General features: G+C 50.0%; 6 protein-coding genes across 6 annotated transcripts; 4 read left to right on the forward strand and 2 right to left on the reverse strand.

Annotated features, from left to right (window-relative positions):
* Nucleotides 1-3: 3 nt before the first annotated feature.
* On the reverse strand, nt 4-3,341 carry N7515_009164 (mediator of RNA polymerase II transcription subunit 14; the record flags this gene model as incomplete). Its single annotated transcript, XM_056669908.1, has 2 exons — nt 4-2,595; nt 2,649-3,341. The coding sequence occupies 2 exons, from the start codon at nt 3,339-3,341 to the stop codon at nt 4-6; spliced, it is 3,285 nt and encodes a 1,094-aa protein (XP_056517707.1).
* A 1,049-nt stretch (nt 3,342-4,390) lies between these two features.
* Nucleotides 4,391-6,237, forward strand: atg22-1 (putative autophagy protein Atg22; the record flags this gene model as incomplete). Its single annotated transcript, XM_056669909.1, has 2 exons — nt 4,391-4,520; nt 4,586-6,237. The coding sequence occupies 2 exons, from the start codon at nt 4,391-4,393 to the stop codon at nt 6,235-6,237; spliced, it is 1,782 nt and encodes a 593-aa protein (XP_056517708.1).
* Nucleotides 6,238-6,965: 728 nt separating this feature from the next.
* On the forward strand, nt 6,966-8,715 carry pdiA (protein disulfide isomerase PDI1; the record flags this gene model as incomplete). The annotated part of the gene is made up of 4 exons (XM_056669910.1): nt 6,966-7,342; nt 7,399-7,777; nt 7,858-8,297; nt 8,355-8,715. The coding sequence occupies 4 exons, from the start codon at nt 6,966-6,968 to the stop codon at nt 8,713-8,715; spliced, it is 1,557 nt and encodes a 518-aa protein (XP_056517709.1).
* A 350-nt stretch (nt 8,716-9,065) lies between these two features.
* On the forward strand, nt 9,066-12,793 carry N7515_009167 (Uracil-DNA glycosylase; the record flags this gene model as incomplete). The annotated part of the gene is made up of 6 exons (XM_056669911.1): nt 9,066-9,427; nt 9,480-9,939; nt 10,008-10,270; nt 10,545-10,749; nt 10,797-11,979; nt 12,036-12,793. 6 exons carry the CDS (start codon nt 9,066-9,068, stop codon nt 12,791-12,793), a joined length of 3,231 nt encoding a protein of 1,076 aa, XP_056517710.1.
* A 176-nt stretch (nt 12,794-12,969) lies between these two features.
* farB1 (putative C6 transcription factor (Ctf1B)) lies at nt 12,970-15,650 on the reverse strand (the record flags this gene model as incomplete). Its single annotated transcript, XM_056669912.1, has 3 exons — nt 12,970-15,113; nt 15,186-15,352; nt 15,415-15,650. 3 exons carry the CDS (start codon nt 15,648-15,650, stop codon nt 12,970-12,972), a joined length of 2,547 nt encoding a protein of 848 aa, XP_056517711.1.
* An 828-nt stretch (nt 15,651-16,478) lies between these two features.
* On the forward strand, nt 16,479-16,733 carry N7515_009169 (uncharacterized protein; the record flags this gene model as incomplete). Its single annotated transcript, XM_056669913.1, has 1 exon — nt 16,479-16,733. The coding sequence occupies one exon, from the start codon at nt 16,479-16,481 to the stop codon at nt 16,731-16,733; it is 255 nt and encodes an 84-aa protein (XP_056517712.1).
* Nucleotides 16,734-17,832: the final 1,099 nt, after the last annotated feature.

The raw sequence follows: 17,832 nt of genomic DNA on the forward strand, positions 1-17,832 counted from the left end.
TGCCTAGTCAATGGTGATGACATCCGTTTTCCCTCTTGCTTGCTGCGGAGCGGCAGGCGTCGAAGCTTTCATATGCATTGGTTGCGGAAATTGCTCGGCTTTGGTTTCGGCTCCTTTGTCAAGTTGGAGATCGGGTGCACTAAGACGCTGGTGCAGTTCAAGTATGAGGCTTTCCACGTGGGTGATGTCCGCGATCACTCCATCTCCAAGGCCGGTCCAACCATCGCCTTTCGACTGATAGATTTTCTCTTGTATCATGGCTGTGACTTGATCACGACCAGACTGATCCGTTCCATTGGCATCCCTTATCAGCCAAACCAAACGGTCTTGGTGGGTCACTGCGCTCAAATGGAAACGAGATTTCAACCGAGGATAGTGTAAGAGGTATACAGTAGGCCCGCGGACGGTGATCTGCACAATTGATGGATCCACTTGACTTGACTGAGGGGTAATTTGATCCAATGACTGCAGAAGAGGAAGTGTGAGAGCCAAGAGCTGAAGAATGGTTTCAACGCCGCCTTCAGAGGACCGCTGGTTCAAAGCCACAGTGAGGGGCTCTTGGATTCGACGGTGAGGACTGGAGTTCTTGAATTTGATAGCCAGCTTCACTTGGAATAATGGCTTAGACTTGGAGATAGCATCTGCGACATCAATGTGGTCAGACAAAGAAGGCCCCTCGACGCTGATATCAAAGAGCGCAGAGAATCGTTTCTCTGGCCCGTAGGCAAAGCTGATTTGTGATAAAGACAGAGATCGAGGCTCCATTCCCTTCCGTATGAGTGACTGGAGAATAGAGAGGATACACTGGAGCCGCTGCAAGCGTTCAAGAAGACAAGCAACAAGAGAATGCCCAGCTGGCACGGGCAAACGAAGCGCAAACCCAGTGCCTTTGTCTTCAATGATCAATGAAGAATCTAGTTCTGAGACGAGGAAAACCAGAGATTTGATGCGAGTCTTCAAAGTGCCGTGAGCCATCATTATGACAGAGCGGCTCTTGGCGTCAATTCCATGGAAAGCCAGCCGAATCATTTCATTGAAATCCGACTGCTTCTTCACTCCGAAGGGCAAAGTGACCCGGAAAGCAGACGGAAGTGTTGACGGATTGTAGTTAAACAGGACATCGGGGACTCTGTGATCTGTTTCTAGCTGCAGACCATCCAACGATGGCCAAATATGCATGGCTGGTAGGTCTGACAGATAACGCGCGTTCGCATGAATGGCCAGAACTCCAGTGAGACCGTGGACCAGCTCGGCGCACGTCGTGTAGTCGAGTCGCCGCCTTTTCGAAGCCACAAGTGTTGTACCGACCATATGGGCCTGTGGAAGATTCATATTATCGAAAGCCATGATAGGGAAGCGTATCGTCTTGGTTGGCCCGGTTGGCTCGGTTGGCCCGGCTGGCCGAAGTCGAACGAGCCACCAGCGGTCACCATCCATGCTGCTGGTGGCTGCGGCGATCCAATGCCGGTTCCAAAGTCGGTGGGTGAAGAAAGCAATTCGTAGCACACCAGAGGGGAACAGCTTGCGAGGATCAAGACCAAGTGCTCTTTGGTTCACAGGCTCGAGACCGAGTGCCTTGACGCCGGACTCAATCTCATCCACCGCAGTGACGCATCGTAGCCGAGTGACACGGGATAGTATCTCGTCTATCGATGAGTTGTAGGGACCCCGATCGCCACTGAAACCTTCCAATAGATTTGGTGTTCCGTGAAGCAAATCTTTCCCACGAAGTGTGATGGAACCTGACATAGGTTCAACGGAAACCCGAAGAGAACGAGAGGCCGTTAGTTGTACATCAAGGTGACAATTTCCGGGTTCTTCTGGCGAAAGTTTCGCCTTCAGTGATAGTGTATGGCTTGAGAAAAGAACATGCCGTTTGAGGGTGGTGAATGCAGTGAGGAGGAGATGTGATGTGTGTAACGCGACAACGCTTCGTAGGAGACATTTCATGGAGAGCTCATCTGGGTTGAATCTTATAGCATCGATGCTGACCGGCTGACCGTCACGCATCCATCGAATGCCAATTTGGGATGTCCCTGACCTTTTGTCGCTCGAGCTGCGACCGCAAGTACCGCTCTTAACTCCGATTTCGAGCCAGCTCTTCGGCCCTGATCTTTGAGCCCAATACTGAACGACAAGTGTTCGATGTAGTAGTTCAATACGCAGAGAATCCGCCCAGAGCCCCCGAGAAAGTTCCATGGATTGCTTGAAGAGTATGTTGATCTTGTTCGTAAGAACAAGACCATGAAGGAATTGGAAGCATCCCATTAAACCATCAGCACGAAGCAGAGTGTTGACTTTGCCGTCAAGCTCGTTGAACACTCGACCTTTGGGAATGGGTGATGATGGTGAGAACAGGAAGCGAATATCAACGAAAAAGAATTGCGAGTCTCTTGACTCTTCTGCGACTGAGAGATCAAGCTCAAATTCACCAGGGACCGTGAATGTAACTCGTCCATCATGGACTCGGTAATTTCGCATTGGGGGCGGCACGGAGTCGTGTAATGCGAGTCGCACGCTGATAATCCGATCAAGCTTAAGTAGCTTTTTGTGAGTCGCTTGCGCTGTTAGTCGTTTGCGGGGTTTGTAGCCGAGCTGGAAAGGGTGTCAGCTTATTACAGATCGTAATGCCATGGGGGTGAGCTCACGTCTGGCAAGGAAGTTACTCGTCCCTTTGACAATACCTCCACAGCCGTTTTTAAATCCGGATTTGCGACTTGTGCTCGAACGAGATCTCTTTTCACTTCACCAACATACTGGAGAGCTGCATCGTATGACTGGTGTCGTGTACGAATGAACCCCTGGATATCAATGAGTCTGCTGACATCTGCAGCTTGTCGACTCCATTGAGAGAGCACTAGCAGTTTAATAAACTCGGCTCTCTTGGCATGAGCGAAGTCCAGAATTCGCAATTTCTTGTGCACGTTTTCCGATGACTGATTAACGGCTGGTTTCCCGTTGGTTATAACTGAGCCACCTGAGGCCGGCACATGTATCGCAGCTAATTCTGCGATCAACTCCGAAAGCTCATTCCAACATTCCTGTGCTGAGCGGTTCACCAGAGTCCCGAACGGGAAAAATCCTTGAGTGATATGGGGGAGTTCGAACGGCGTCGTTGGCACGATTTCCCCTGCCTTGTCTCCGATGGTTGTTGGCTGTTGGTTCGACGTCGCGACCCCGGTCAATGCACCGTTGACATGGGCTGATGATCCATTCAAGTCCAAGTGATGACCAGACTTATTGGCATTCTCGAAATTAGGCGCGCCGTTTCTGGACTCGTCGAGGTCAGGCCGTCGGAGAGATCCCTCGAGGTTGACATTCTCCATGACTACTCCGGGCATTTCTGTAGATATTGCCTTGCTGCCCTAAGTTTGCGCGTTGCAGCTTCCCCCTCCTTAGCCTCCTGCACGGCGCAGAACAAGCGACCCGACACGGACACTGTTCCGGGCTTGATCCAGTCGGCACTGGGGTAGGAAGGGAAGCACAGATCAAAGATGAGGTAACAATTATGTCCTCAGTCTGATGCCATATGTTTCATGGACTGTGCACGCAAAAGGCCCCGCTCATAGTCGGAAGATCTCGGCGCACGGCTTGGGTGTAAGATGGACCTTCAACTGTCTGCTGAGGCTCTGGAGGCTCTTAAAAGAGGGCGACGGTGTAGGGTAGGCACTGGCGCACAGTGCCCTCGATCGAACAGTGCTCGATTGAGATGGGTCTAGCAACTGAGTATTAGGATATTTGTGACCAAAAATTGAGTTATTTCGGTGATAGGGCAGGGTTGTCGCAATGCTAGGAATGGAGCAAAACAATCCGGCGGGATGGCAGGAAACGACGGGTGGAGGAACTGAGTCGTGGTGATCAAGATGATTAAGAGGTGATTGTGGTAGGTATAATGGGTAAGGTTCCTGTAAGAAGAAAGGTTGAGTGCCCAGAGAGGCCTGGGTCAACAATCTCAAGTCCGAGATGTGATTTAATTGAAAGCGCGATGCGCTGCATGCATTACCGCCTTCCATTGGATGCCTTGGTGCCTGATAAACCCTTGTATCGTGGTATTGGTATGTGTAATTAACGTTGTATTGTTGTTACAGGATAAGGACCGTTACTGATCGTCTAGTGGTTTCTACCAACGATGTTGATGTATTAACACTTCTTACAATACGAAAATACATGTTGGTACATTTATCTTACATACGGTGTATCACATGGATAACTCCCTGTACCAGTTCCTCCACTTCAGCCCTCTATTTAAATGACCTCACTTCTTTGATGCCATCACCCAACAATAACTAAGCAACGTTAAGTCAACTCACTTCTAGCCCACTTCAAGCTATTTTCGTGTCCATGCTTTAGTTGGTCTAGTTTAAGACTATGAGTCTGGATCTTCTTTGCAATGAGTATGCAGGGGAATGTTGACTGTCCGCAATATCCCGGCGAGGACACCAGACCAACTAGCAAGAAGGAGCTTGCTGGTTGGTACTGCTATGGCTGGGCCGCTGAGGTATTCGTTGTCTGTGCCGTGGGTATGTGCTATACTCAAAATGAATTCCTTGGGTCAACATCCTAGACTGAATCTGATTTGAGACAGGTTCATTCCTCCCGATAACGCTTGAGCAAATGGCGCGGGATCGGGGTGTTCTGCTTTCTGATAGAACTACCCCATGCAGTGCAAGCTGGAGCCCGTCGCTGCCATCTCCAGATTCGGATGCACTGGATTATCGTCCCAAAATATCGGATGGCCAGTGCATCATCTATTTTCTCGGCGCTGAGATCAACACTGCAAGTTTTGCCTTGTATACCTTTTCATTGAGCGTTTTAGTTCAAGCAGTCCTGATAATCTCGATGTCGGGGGCTGCTGATCATGGTAGCTATCGCAAGAAACTCCTGGTTATCTTTGCATTCATTGGCTCGATTGCGACAATGTTGTTTTTGGCTGTAGTCCCCAAGGTCTACCTATTAGGCGCACTGCTTGCAATTATTTCCAACACTTGTTTTGGTGCATCTTTCGTTCTTTTGAACTCATTCCTGCCTGTTTTGGTCCGCCATCATACATCGATTAGGGAAATCGAAGGAACCACTGCGGTGGATGACCACAGGACGAGTTGTGGAGACGGCCTCTTAGCCACTTCGACCAGCGATATTGATCGAAGGAATCCAGATGACACTACACCGCTATTGGGGTCCGACAGGGAAAGCACAGAGGTGTTTCCTGCTACCATCCCTTCTTTGGAGCTCAAACTTTCCACCCGAATATCGTCCAATGGCATTGGTATAGGCTATATCGGTGCAGTGATCCTACAAGTGTTCTCTATCTTGGTGGTTATGTCCGTGCGTCCAGCAACGTTCTCCTTGCGCCTTGTACTTTTTCTCATAGGACTGTGGTGGTTTGTATTTACCATCCCAGCAGCCTTATGGCTACGCACTCGGCCAGGTCCGCCTTTATTGGGTGCTGATGGCAAACCGCTCCAGTCTTGGATTGGATATATGGGATACGCTTGGAAGTCTCTTGGAAAGACCGTCGCACGAGCACGACAGTTAAAGGACATTTTGATATTCCTGGCGGCCTGGTTCCTCCTCAGTGATGGAATCGCTACCGTTAGTGGCACTGCTGTCCTATTCGCAAAGACACAACTGGATATGAAGCCTGCTGCCCTGGGGTTGATCAATGTGATCGTTATGCTTGCAGGGGTATTTGGTGCATTCTCATGGAGTTATGTGTCAAATCTCTTCAATCTCCGGCCCTCGCAGACAATCATTGCGTGTATCATTCTGTTTGAGCTTATTCCACTGTATGGACTTCTTGGGTTTATCCCGGCTGTTCAACGTGTGGGACTCGGTCTTCACCAGCCTTGGGAAATGTATCCTTTGGGGGCCGTTTATGGTCTCGTCATGGGTGGCCTCTCTTCATATTGTCGAAGCTTCTTTGGTCAACTCATTCCTCCGGGTTACGAAGCGGCGTTCTATGCGCTCTATGCAATCACGGACAAAGGATCTAGCATTTTCGGACCAGCCATTGTGGGCGCCATTACAGATCGCTATGGTGAGATTCGACCGGCATTTGTGTTCCTAGCTGTATTGATTATTGTCCCATTGCCACTCATGCTGATGGTGGATGTTGACCGCGGAAGACGGGACGCCATAGTGTTGGGGGCTGAGTTGGATCGTCTACCTAAAGGATCCAGAGATGATGGGTGCATATCTGACAGTCGAGCTGGAGTGACAGAGGATATAGGAGAGTGATAGTAGTTAAGTTGTGTCCTTCACGTTGCGTTATATGGAAGAATCACCTCTTCTCCATACGGTCAGACCTCGGAATTACACCTGCAGAAGTCAATATGGAATAGTCCGGGGTTTCAGCGGGGAAGGTGCATGAATAAGATTGGCTTATTGGTCCATTTGTTAATTAGTTACATATACGAGATTGGTTGCTAAGCAGAGATTGAGGCCACTTGTCAACATTCTATAATAAGATAGAAGGGGAAGTGTCCGTCACCTTTAGAGACATTGAGTATTGAAGATGGATTATTTGCAGTGTATTTGAAGTGTACGGAGTACTTGACTGAGATAGAACGATGTGTATGAAGCATCCGAACCCGCTCCCCATAGATTAAGCAGAAATAGTGGAGATAGTTATGAAGATAATGAAGAACCTTAGAACTTATTTATTAGGTTGATAATTATGTTACACAGTAACGTACGGAGTGCAGAGACAAGAGACAAAACCGCCCTTGCAGCCCTGCATAGCCAAGTCACATTAAAGCTCCACTCAGCCTTGCTCTTAAGTGAACAAACTGTCCTCATCGTTCCATTCCCGAGGGCCCCCCCATAAAAACAACTCTTCTTCCCTCTCTGGATCTTTTTCTCTTCTATCCCATTTGTATTGGTAAGCTTCACCACTCTACCTAAATCTTTCCTACTCTATCTTACGTCCTGAGCTCATTTGTTTTCCAATCTAGAGATATACAACCATGCGGTCCTTCGCCCCCTTAATCGTGAGCCTCCTCGGAGCTACTGCGGCCGTTCATGCAGCTGAGCCCGAAGCTGCTGATGCCGACGCCAATGTCATTACCTTGACAACCGATACCTTTGATGACTTTGTCAAGGAGCATCCTTTGGTTCTTGCTGAGTTCTATGCACCTTGGTGCGGCCACTGCAAGGCTCTTGCCCCCAAGTACGAGGAGGCAGCTACAGAGCTGAAGGCCAAGGATGTCCCCTTGGTCAAGGTGGATTGCACAGAGGAGGAGGAGCTGTGCCGAACCTACGAGGTGGACGGTTACCCTACTCTGAAGGTCTTCCGTGGCCCGGATTCCCACAAGCCCTACGCGGGCGCCCGTAAGGCTGACGCGTAAGTCATTCTGGATTCTGGATTCTTTGTTTAGCAAAATTGACACGTTTTCTCAGCATCGTTTCATACATGACCAAGCAGTCCATGCCCGCCGTCTCCAACGTGAACGAGGAGAACTTGGAGGAATTCAAGGCCTTGGACAAGATTGTGATTATCGGATACGTGGCAGCCGACGACAAGACTGCCAACAAGAGCTTCACTTCCTTCGCCGAGTCCCAACGTGATAACTTCCTCTTCGCTGCCTCCAACGACGCTGCCCTCGCCAAGGCCGAGGGAGTCAAGCAACCCTCAATTGTTATCTACAAGGACTTCGATGAGAAGAAGGCTGTCTATGACGGAAAGCTGGAGGAGGAGGCCATCCTCGAGTGGGTTAAGACTGCTAGCACGCCCCTTGTTGGCGAGCTTGGCCCCGAGACTTACTCGAAGTACATGGCGGTATGTCTACACGCTTCAATTATCCCACGTTTTGTGAAGAGGAGAGGAATCCAATGAAACTGACTGTTCACAATGCCTAGGCCGGTATCCCCCTGGCTTATATCTTTGCCGAGACAGCGGAGGAGCGCGAGCAATTTGCCGCTGATTTCCGTCCCATCGCTGAGAAGCACCGCGGAGCTATTAACATTGTCACCCTCGATGCCAAGCTCTTCGGTGCCCACGCAGGAAACCTCAACCTTGAGCCCGAGAAGTTCCCCGCTTTCGCTATCCAGGATACCAGCAAGAACGCCAAGTACCCGTACGACCAGACCAAGAAGATTGACGCCAAAGATATCGGCAAGTTCATTAAGAACGTTCTTGACGGCAAGGTCGACCCTAGCGTCAAGTCGGAGCCCATTCCCGAGACCCAGGAGGGCCCTGTTACCGTTGTCGTGGGCCGTAACTATCAGGAGACCGTCATTGACAACGATAAGGATGTCCTCCTCGAGTTCTACGCTCCCTGGTGCGGTCACTGCAAGTCGTAAGTTTCTACACCCGGCACGATTGTTTATCACATGTCTAAACTAACCCCACTCAGTCTTGCTCCCAAGTACGAAGAGCTCGCCGCTTTGTACGCCGGTGTTCCTGAGCTGAACGACAAGGTCACCATCGCTAAGATCGATGCCACTGCCAACGATGTGCCCGATTCGATCACTGGCTTCCCCACCATCAAGCTGTACCCCGCCGGTTCTAAGGACTCCCCTGTTGAGTACGCCGGTACCCGTACCGTTGAGGATCTGGTCTCCTTCATCAAGGAGAACGGCAAGTATCAGGTGGATGGCCTGGATGGAGGCGCAAAGAAGCCCGTTGAGCGCGGTGGCGATGTCACTTCCATGGGTAGCCCCAAGCCCACCGAGTCTGCTGCTTCTGAAGAGGCGGATGTTCACGATGAGCTCTAAGCTCTCAATAATTTCTGAATGTGTAACTGAATCTTGTGTGTTGTCTTGCTTGAGTTCGAAATATATCCGATTCGTGAATTATATAAGTTGTCCAATTTGTAAACCGAATCTTGGAAATTCCTGGCTACTTCAGAATAAGGAATCTTGACAAGTTGAGAACTGAAATACAAATCTACTACTCCGTACGTATACTCGTACATACTATGGATTCAATCCTTTGATAAACGCCAATCTCCGCCTTGCAGATCAGTCGCGTCGCGCGAAACGCGTCGATATCTTATCGCTCCCGGACATCCTTCCGGGGCCAATCCATCGTTACTCAACTTCTTTCCTCCCCAACTGTCTTCATCATGGCTAGCCCTGCCATAAAACGTAAATCAGAACATACATCCGGTCCAGACTCGAAGAAGCCCAAAGGTGGGAGCATTACTGCATTTTTTGGAGCTCCAAAACCGAAACCTGCGAGCACACAATCCACCTCGACTCCAGCCTCACGTTCGAACAACTTCGATAAGCAGAAATGGGTGTCCTCCTTGACGACGGAACAGAAGGAACTACTGCAATTGGAAATTGACACTTTGGATGAGAGCTGGCTAGCCCATTTGAAGGATGAACTGACCAGCACGGATTTCCTGAACTTGAAGCGATTCCTGAAGAAGGAGAAGGATTCCAAAGTGAAGGTTTTTCCACCAGAGGAGGATATCTATTCTTGGTAAGCTGAGGTCCCTACTAGAGGCTGGGATCATGTGCTGATCAGATTACAGGTCGCGACACACACCCTTGCACACCGTCAAAGTGGTCATCATTGGCCAGGATCCGTATCACAATCACAACCAAGCTCACGGGCTATGCTTCTCTGTCCGCGCTCCTGTACGAGCTCCGCCATCGCTGGTCAATATATACAAAGGAATAAAGGTGGACTATCCTGACTTCGAGGCGCCTCCTGACAAGGGAGGGCTCCTCATCCCGTGGGCCGAGCGTGGTGTCTTGATGCTCAACACTTGCCTCACCGTTCGTGCCCACCAGGCCAACAGTCATTCCAACAAGGGCTGGGAGAAGTTTACACAGAAGGTGATCGATCTCGTCGCTCGAGTTCGAACCAACGGCGTGGTTTTCCTTGCTTGGGGCCGACCTGCTGGAACCAGAGTGGCCAAGATCAACAAAGAGAAGCATTGCATTTTGCAATCTGTACATCCCAGTCCTCTGAGCGCGCATAATGGCTTTGTGCGTATTCCCTATGCATGCGACTCAGCTTTGCTAACTACATTCTTTGCTAATACCATGATTCATAGTTCCAAAACGGACACTTCAAGAAGTGTAATGATTGGCTTGCTCTGCGGTACGGAGAAGATGAAATGATTGACTGGAGCTTAGTGCCATCCCAGAAAGCCCCATCGGCCCCTAAATGTGTTTCCGACAAGGAAAACTCAACCACTTTGGCAAATAAAGCGCCGATCGAGGCAAACCCCGAGGTTAAAATCCAACCTGTCAAGGTTGACGAGTTTGATGACGATGAGGCTATCGAAGCTTTAGTGGCGGCTGAAGCAAAAGGAGTGTAAGGTTTTAAGCAAGGTACATATCACCTTGCTAGCCTCACAAATGTCTTGTGGGATATGTTACCATGCTGTTTCAGGAAGACGGTTATGGAGTTGGGGGAAGTTTGGGCGTTCAGGGATGGATCTGTAGATCTCTATGCATAAGTACACTAGCTAATAGTCATTCAATAGTCAATACTTACATGTGCTAAAAGTGATGTACATCGTAGAGATCTATTCATACATCCTTCTACTTGTGTCCGTGTAGAAATCCGATCTAGCTCCCAAGATTAGGCGCCCGGAGCTCCTTATCGATAACGAACCTTATTTCGCACCTTATCTTGATCTGCCACTCTCAATCGCTTCTGCTTCTCCTTCAAACACTTCTGATGTGATGAAGTCTGCAGGATGGAACACACTTGGCTTGCGGATATTCCCCAGTCCCGGGGTCGCACTCGAGCCTTACGAGCTTGTCCCACTTGTCAACGATCAAAGGCATGTACAACGACCGTGAGCTTGGCAGACTTCCGTCTAACCTCCCAATAGAAACGGTGCCGACATTTGATACCTAAATGGGAACCTTTGAATACAACTCCTCTATCTCCACCCCAATTGCACCAGTATGGTCCTGACAGTTTAGTTAACACCGATGGTTCGAATCACGGACGATCTCCTGCACCGGGTCATCTAGACCGAGTGCGGACTGCATCCGATAGTGCATCTACGTCATCGGTCCCTGCCGCCGGGCGATTCGTGGGAGACCTGAACCCAGAGTCCCTGATTCGGGAAAGATTGGATGAGCCAACTGGGAACCCCCAACGGGGTCGCATTGGCCTCTGGATCAACTCGCCAGCTGCACATAATGCCAAACCTCGGAGCGGATGGAGGGCACAAGCCGTAGGCAAAGATTCTACAACCAATATCCCTTCACAAACGGCAAGAGATAGTCAAACAGTTGCATTGTTGCTCCATCAACGGTTTGCCGCAGGGATACAAGCATGCGAGCAACTGCCCTTGGCTATGCGGCTGCCTTTGTCCGCCATCTACTTCTCCAAGGTCAATCATATTGTGCCTATAGTAGATCGTGAATTTCTAGATGCGCAAGCAGAGGATTCAGCATCTGTTTTCCTTGAGAAAGCCATATGCCTCACCGCGGCAAAGACCCCCATGGCCAGCCCCTACTTACGTCTTGTGCCGGACGGCCCAGTCTTACCCTCACGCCAATTCTGTTCCGAGATCTACGAGCAGCTGGTTGTTGCTATGGACACCGAGCTAGAACCTGATCGATTGACACGGATACGTGTTCTTGCACTGATGTCTTTGCACTGTGAAGGCCATGAAGGGGCCGAGGCAGCTTCTCTACATCTTTGCCAGGCTATCCATCAGGCCCAAACGGTAGGATTGCACCTTGATCGGCCAAATCAGACCTCCACAGATTCACTAAGTGAACTTTTCTGGTGCCTTTGGACGTTGGACAAGATGCATGCATGTATTGGTGGACGACCGGTTCTGCTCGCTGATCGCGATATCGGGCTTGCCAAACCCAAAGTCAATGCGAAGTCACGAAGGGCATTTGGCGTCTGGCTTTCTGTGTCAGAACTGCTTGCAACCGTAATCTCGTTCTACCGACCCTCCGCGGAATCTTCTGCTGGGTGGGAGGAGGGATTCCCTTCTTTTGAGGATATTACTGGGGAGGATACCCTAGAAGATCTGGACTTCGCAACTCTGGGTATGTCTTTCAGAATCCTCTCCGTACTTTCGAGTCACTAAATCAATCGCCACTAGCATTTTTGGAGCTCTATTATCATTCTGTTGCTATCTTATCCTGCCGATCCAGACATACTGAGGACATCGATAGCACCAGGCTCTCGTCTGTCAGGCAGGGACTAGCAGCTATTCGCATTCACGCTCTCGTCGCATCAGAGTGTACAGAAGACCTTCCACCACTTCCAATCGTGCCATACGCAATCACCCTGTCGATGGGTGTCTCATACCGACAACTCCGCTCAAGCAGGCTTATCACACATATCAACCGAGCGAAAGCCAGTCTTGAGGCGTGCCGTTCACTGTTAGAAAATCTGAGTCCGTATTGGTATTCTGCTGAGGGGATGGCCAGGCTCGGGCAAAGGGCATTGGACCAAATTCAGGGCCAGCTGCAATCTTCCCGAACAGACCGTGTAGGTCCACAACGCCATGTGACAGTGCCCGCGCACAAGCAGCCCGGTCCGAATGATTCAATGTCGAAGGGGCTAGAGACGACCCATTTCGCACCACCTGGCAATGAGTTCCCCCGAGCGAAGAGGCAGCGCAGTAGCAGCCATGGAATGGCCAATGTATCCACTGCCGCTGATGTCGCAATAGAGCCACTTCACCCCCCAATGAGTGATGTGGATACCCATGTACCCAATGGGCTTGCGGACATTGATACCTTGTTCGGAGAGTTCCTGGACATCTCTCTACCCACCAATTTCTGGGATCCTATCTTTATGGAGGAAAGTCGAGAGCAAACGGATGATCCGCGGTCAAAATCATCATCATTATAAATATATACCGTGTATAACAAAATGAAAGAAATTGTACATGATGCAGTAAGAATTTTAGTGCCCGGCAATCTTTCGAATGAGGTACACTGTTGACCCGGGGCTTAGTAGAAGTGCGTTCATCATCTCTGGTTTCCAGAAAACGTATTAGAATCCAAGTTGCTTCCGAGATAGGGTCCTCATTCTGCGACGTTGGAGACCTCGCCCTCATGTAAGCTGGTCTCCACAAGGTGGGTGAAATCAACGGGCTTAGTGTCGCCATCAAACATCATGTTCATGTTATCAACGTCAAACTCGAACCCTTTCTCCTGACCCATATGTTGCGTGTTGTCACCGGCAAAGAAGTCATTATTGCCTGAATCATCAAAGTTGACAAGGGCATCGAAGTCATTCTGCGTAACTTCGGCGTCGTTTGCCAGATCCATGAGCTCGGTGAGGCTCATTTCAGAGGGCATAGCAAAGGCATCGCGGTCCTTGTTATGACTGACATGGTTGATATTGTTCGTGCTCCCGTTCTCGCTTCCGTCCGAGTGGGGCGGTGTCGAGGCGAACAGGCCTCCGGTAGACTGTCCGCCCGCGGAAGGACCGGAGTGTTTGGGATATGTGAGGTCCGGAATCTTCTGGGCAAGGGAATCCGGCGGGGGCGTCAGGGTATGGAGGCGGGAGGGGTCGGTGGTGGTGTCGAGGGGATCTGCGGTAGTGGATTGGTCACGGGCACGCGAGGATGAGGAAGAAGACTGGACGTCTTGTGGGGAGACGGTGAGCTGGATGCCTGCTTTGCGGATGGCGGCTTCGAGGAAGGATGTGGCAAAGTCTGCAGAGGCGTAGATCTCGCGCAGGCGCTGGAGGATGCGCATGCATTGGTAGAATCGTTGCAAGCTGGTCATGCGAATGCTTGGGTCGGTGGACTTGATGTCGAGGAGATGGATGATGACTGCTGGGAGGAGGACGGTGACTCCGGTGGTTGGGTAGTACCGGGTCAGGTCGAGGCAGTGCAGGTCCTGGGCGATAGCGGTGATTTCGACTGCGGCAAATCGCACCTTGTTCCGGGACATGTCTTGGAGCTCTGCATCCGTGGAGGGGCAGGGAATGGCGGGAAGGACTTGTGGGCGGTGCAAAGCGCTGGATGTGGTCAGGTAGACCATCTTCAACAAGGCACGGTGAGAATGCAGCACTTCGTCTGCTTCGGATAGCTTCGATCCACTGGAGGGGGTATATTGGGTTTCGATGGGGAGGTTGGCCAGCCAGTCCTCCAGTTCCTGGTCACAACTGCGGACCTCAAAGGTCTCCGCTGTGGATTTCTTCGGGACGAGCATCATGGTGGTCTCCATGGTGCCACCAAACTTATGGCTGAGAACCGAGTATTGTGCAGACAAGACGTGGCTGACGCAGAGACACAGTTTCGCCTTTTCGATGAACATCAAGGCCAGCTCGCGCTGATGGCTGACATTTTGGAGAATCTCCGAGTTACCAACCATGGCCACGATTTCGGGCGAGAAAGGGTGGAACTCGAAGTCATCGAGAGTTAGCATCGGCACATCGCAATCGTCATCCTTGACGCGCATGGGGCGTCGCATGCCGAGAGCAATCAGTCGGTCGCGAGTATAGGTGCTCCACCAGATCCGCTTCCACATCCGTTGGCGACGCACATCCATCCGTGAGTTTCCGGGATCTCGGTGCAGGCCGATCGTGTGGGCCAAAGACAAGCTCACACCCATCCAATGCCAGGTGTCCTTTTGGTCGTCGGGTGTCTCGTACCAGTAGGTCATGAGCAGCAACGACTGCACGAGCGAGATACGGTCAACCTCGTAGTCGAAATCGTACAGAAGACGAGCACGCTGGAAGAAGACCTTTCGAGCAACCTTGCGGGTCTGGTAGCCAGCGGCCTGCAGGTGCTTCATATCAATGAAAGCCACACCGGCGAACATGACGGCCTGGAAGAGAAGCAGACTGATGCGGTGGATACCATCGTTGTGAACGATGTTTTGCAGGAACTCCTCCAGGTCGAGTAAGGGCATATACGTGTGAACATAGTGGATGTAGCTCTTCAGTAGCTCGTTACGTAGGGTTGCGTCGGGGATAGTCAGGGCACCCTTGGCTGCCAGGTAGTCGATATCCTCTTTTTGTAGTCGTGCAGGGAGTCCTCGAATGTAGTCAGGGAGGAATCCACTGGCAGGCCGGGCGCTGCCAAAATTTGGATCTAAGAGTTGCTGGATTTGCGTAGTCACATTTGCTAACGGCATAGACGCAGGCACTGCTGGGTTAGGGGCCATGCGACGTCGATAGGGGTCATCAGAGCCAATGCGTTGAGCCTGGTTTTGATCTATATTGTTTTTGATCCTCGGTCAGCCCGAAACTGGGGAAGTCTTTCTTCCTTTTTGTAGAATTGACGTACATAGTAAATGGGGCATATGTTGGCCCTGGTCCAAATCCACCGAGGACTGCGAAGGAGACGTCGGCGCCAAATCCGGCAATCCGGAAAGATCACCGAGACGGTGGAAAGGATTATCGTCCAAGGCCTCTGGGGATTCCGAGTGATTCTCTACCTCAACGCGAGATTTCCTATCAAGGATATCACATGTCAGTCAGGAAGTCTTATACTGATTTGTCTCGATTTCACCAACTTTCTGCGTTTACTCTCGGTCACCACGCATTCAACCTGATCTAAACGACAATTCGTACAGGGAGAACCATTCTCGACGACGTCACAGCGCACTTTACGGGCGCGGCAACAGCAACAGGCTTTTGACGCGCGTCTCTTCACGGGACGATTGTGACCGGAGAGTCCGGCGGTGGAAGCCTTTCTTTTCCCGGATTCGGAGTCGGTCATATTGTGATATTCCAGTGGATTGGGAACCATTCGAGTGATATATGTTTTACATATAAATAGCGAGCATATGGTGAGAAAGCCGTAGAGGAATGAATATCACGTTGACATGGGAAGAGAGAAGAAGAAACACCAAACAACCGGAAAGACAGAGTGGAGAGCGGTCTGTTTTATTGTCAAATTCCTAAAATCCCGCGCGCTGGGGGAAGATGAAGGTTTAAGTATGCCCCAGGTTCTTTTTCACTCCACCATGGCTCAATAATGCCCCTAATCCACGAACGGCCAAAGTTTGAGGGGAGCAGATCCACTGGAGAAATAAATTACTGGCTTCTCCACACTAAAAGTACAAACTAGTCCAAATGTAGTAATTTACGGCTTCCTACCCTGGAGCGGTAAAATATTTCACCCGTTGAGCTGGGGTACTGCGTCATTCGCCCCGAGACAGTTGTTCATAGTGGACCGTCCCTCGGCCCGGGTCACGTTACGATGTGCATCTTCTGGTCTTGTTTGGGAAATCTGAGTGCCATGTGAAAATTTTGGCTGATGGTCTGGTAATTATTCTATTCATACTGATAACTACGGAGTAGTCAGACTGATATTATGAGTCCAACTTTGGGTAAGTCCAGTTTATACTTTACCTATCCGTGTGGCAAGGTACACTGTAGGTACTCGAATGGATATTTTAAGTTGCGATCTCTATTAATTTTAACGATGTATCGAGGTACGTTCCCGCATTATTCTATTTTATTCCGCCTTCTAAATGTTATTATTACCCTTTTACGCAGATATCGCTATGTTTCTCTCCGAGGTGGACCTTGCCCTACACAGTAGAAAATGATGTACACCAACGACTCATCGACAATGGGCGTACAGGAAGTCCCCATGAAATCTGAAATCCGAAATCCGGATAGTGAAGATCTTGAACTGCGGGTCAAGGAAAAGGGGAGTGCCAGGATTTTCCCACATTCCCCCGACTATTCCAGGACCAAGACTGGAGAGACTGGAGAGACTGGAGAGACTGGAGACTGGACTGAAGGATCCTCCAGCCTCCGACAAGCGGAGCCCAGTGGAGTGAATACTGAACTTACCCTCTTTGGGACATGTCTGGACCGATGAGTAATGTGATCATCCTTGGTGGGTATGACCTTGCGAGCAGCTTCTTTTAGTACCTTCAAGCTGATGTTGTTGATGGGATAGAGTATATCTGTACTGTGTAGTCGGTTCTATCCCCGGACTGACGGCCTACTCCGTATATCAACATTGAATGCAAGCATGAAGCATGGAGGACCGATACTCCCGGGAATCCCGATGTGGAATTAACCCGCATTGTATCCTTACATGCAGCTACAGTGGTGTCTGATTAGTATTTAACCTCCGGTACATTGGGGGCCTAGGACCCACTTTAATACTGCCAGGCAGAACCCTCGGGAATTAGAATTCATCCAATAGCTGGTGACGCGAGAGTTTTAAGTAGTTCCTAAAGTAGGCGGTCTAGATAGCGGTCAAATAATAAAAGTGGGGACCTAAGTACCGGAGGTTAAATACTAATCAGACACCACTGTACATAGTCAACGTAATAGCACGGCCCTCAAGGCTCCATTCTTGCACAGGTTGTCGTCTCTGCGACAATTTTAGTCCCGTTGGGATTTTTATACTTTCTTTTATTCTGCAATTATTAATTTTTCCGAGCCCAGGCCTTGCACAGTTAGATGCTTTTGTTGTCAATTTGGACGTCAACAAATGTCATGGTACAGCGGATTTATGGATCTCCAGTGTAGTGACATGCTTGCCATTACTGTGTAGGGTCAACCAACACGTTGCGAAATACATACACAGTAATAGAGTCACAAATCACAGTCTATGGTATCTTGATAGGACCTCGAGATGTATAACTATGCAATATGTGCAAACATTTAGAACTTCTAGTGCACAAAATGGAACGGGTCGGAGTACCCCTGAACTAAGATAATATCCCGCAACCGTCGCTGTTTCACCCGGCCTGCCGACCCTCACGTGCGGAAGTGCCGATTTCCGGAAGATCCGATACCTATGTTGTACCTCCAGATTGATATAGTTGTCGGACTACAATATACAGAGAGACATTTGGTCTATGCTTAATCTTTACTACGTATATCATCCTACAGTACACTGAAATGTAATATTTCCCGAGTTTTTAGATCTGATGACGCCTTTAAAAGCCTCAAACTGGAGTCTC

The sequence above is a fragment of the Penicillium bovifimosum genome (assembly GCF_028826915.1).
Source record: "Penicillium bovifimosum strain IBT 22155 chromosome Unknown utg000007l_segment0_segment0, whole genome shotgun sequence".
NCBI classification, from domain to species: domain Eukaryota; kingdom Fungi; phylum Ascomycota; class Eurotiomycetes; order Eurotiales; family Aspergillaceae; genus Penicillium; species Penicillium bovifimosum.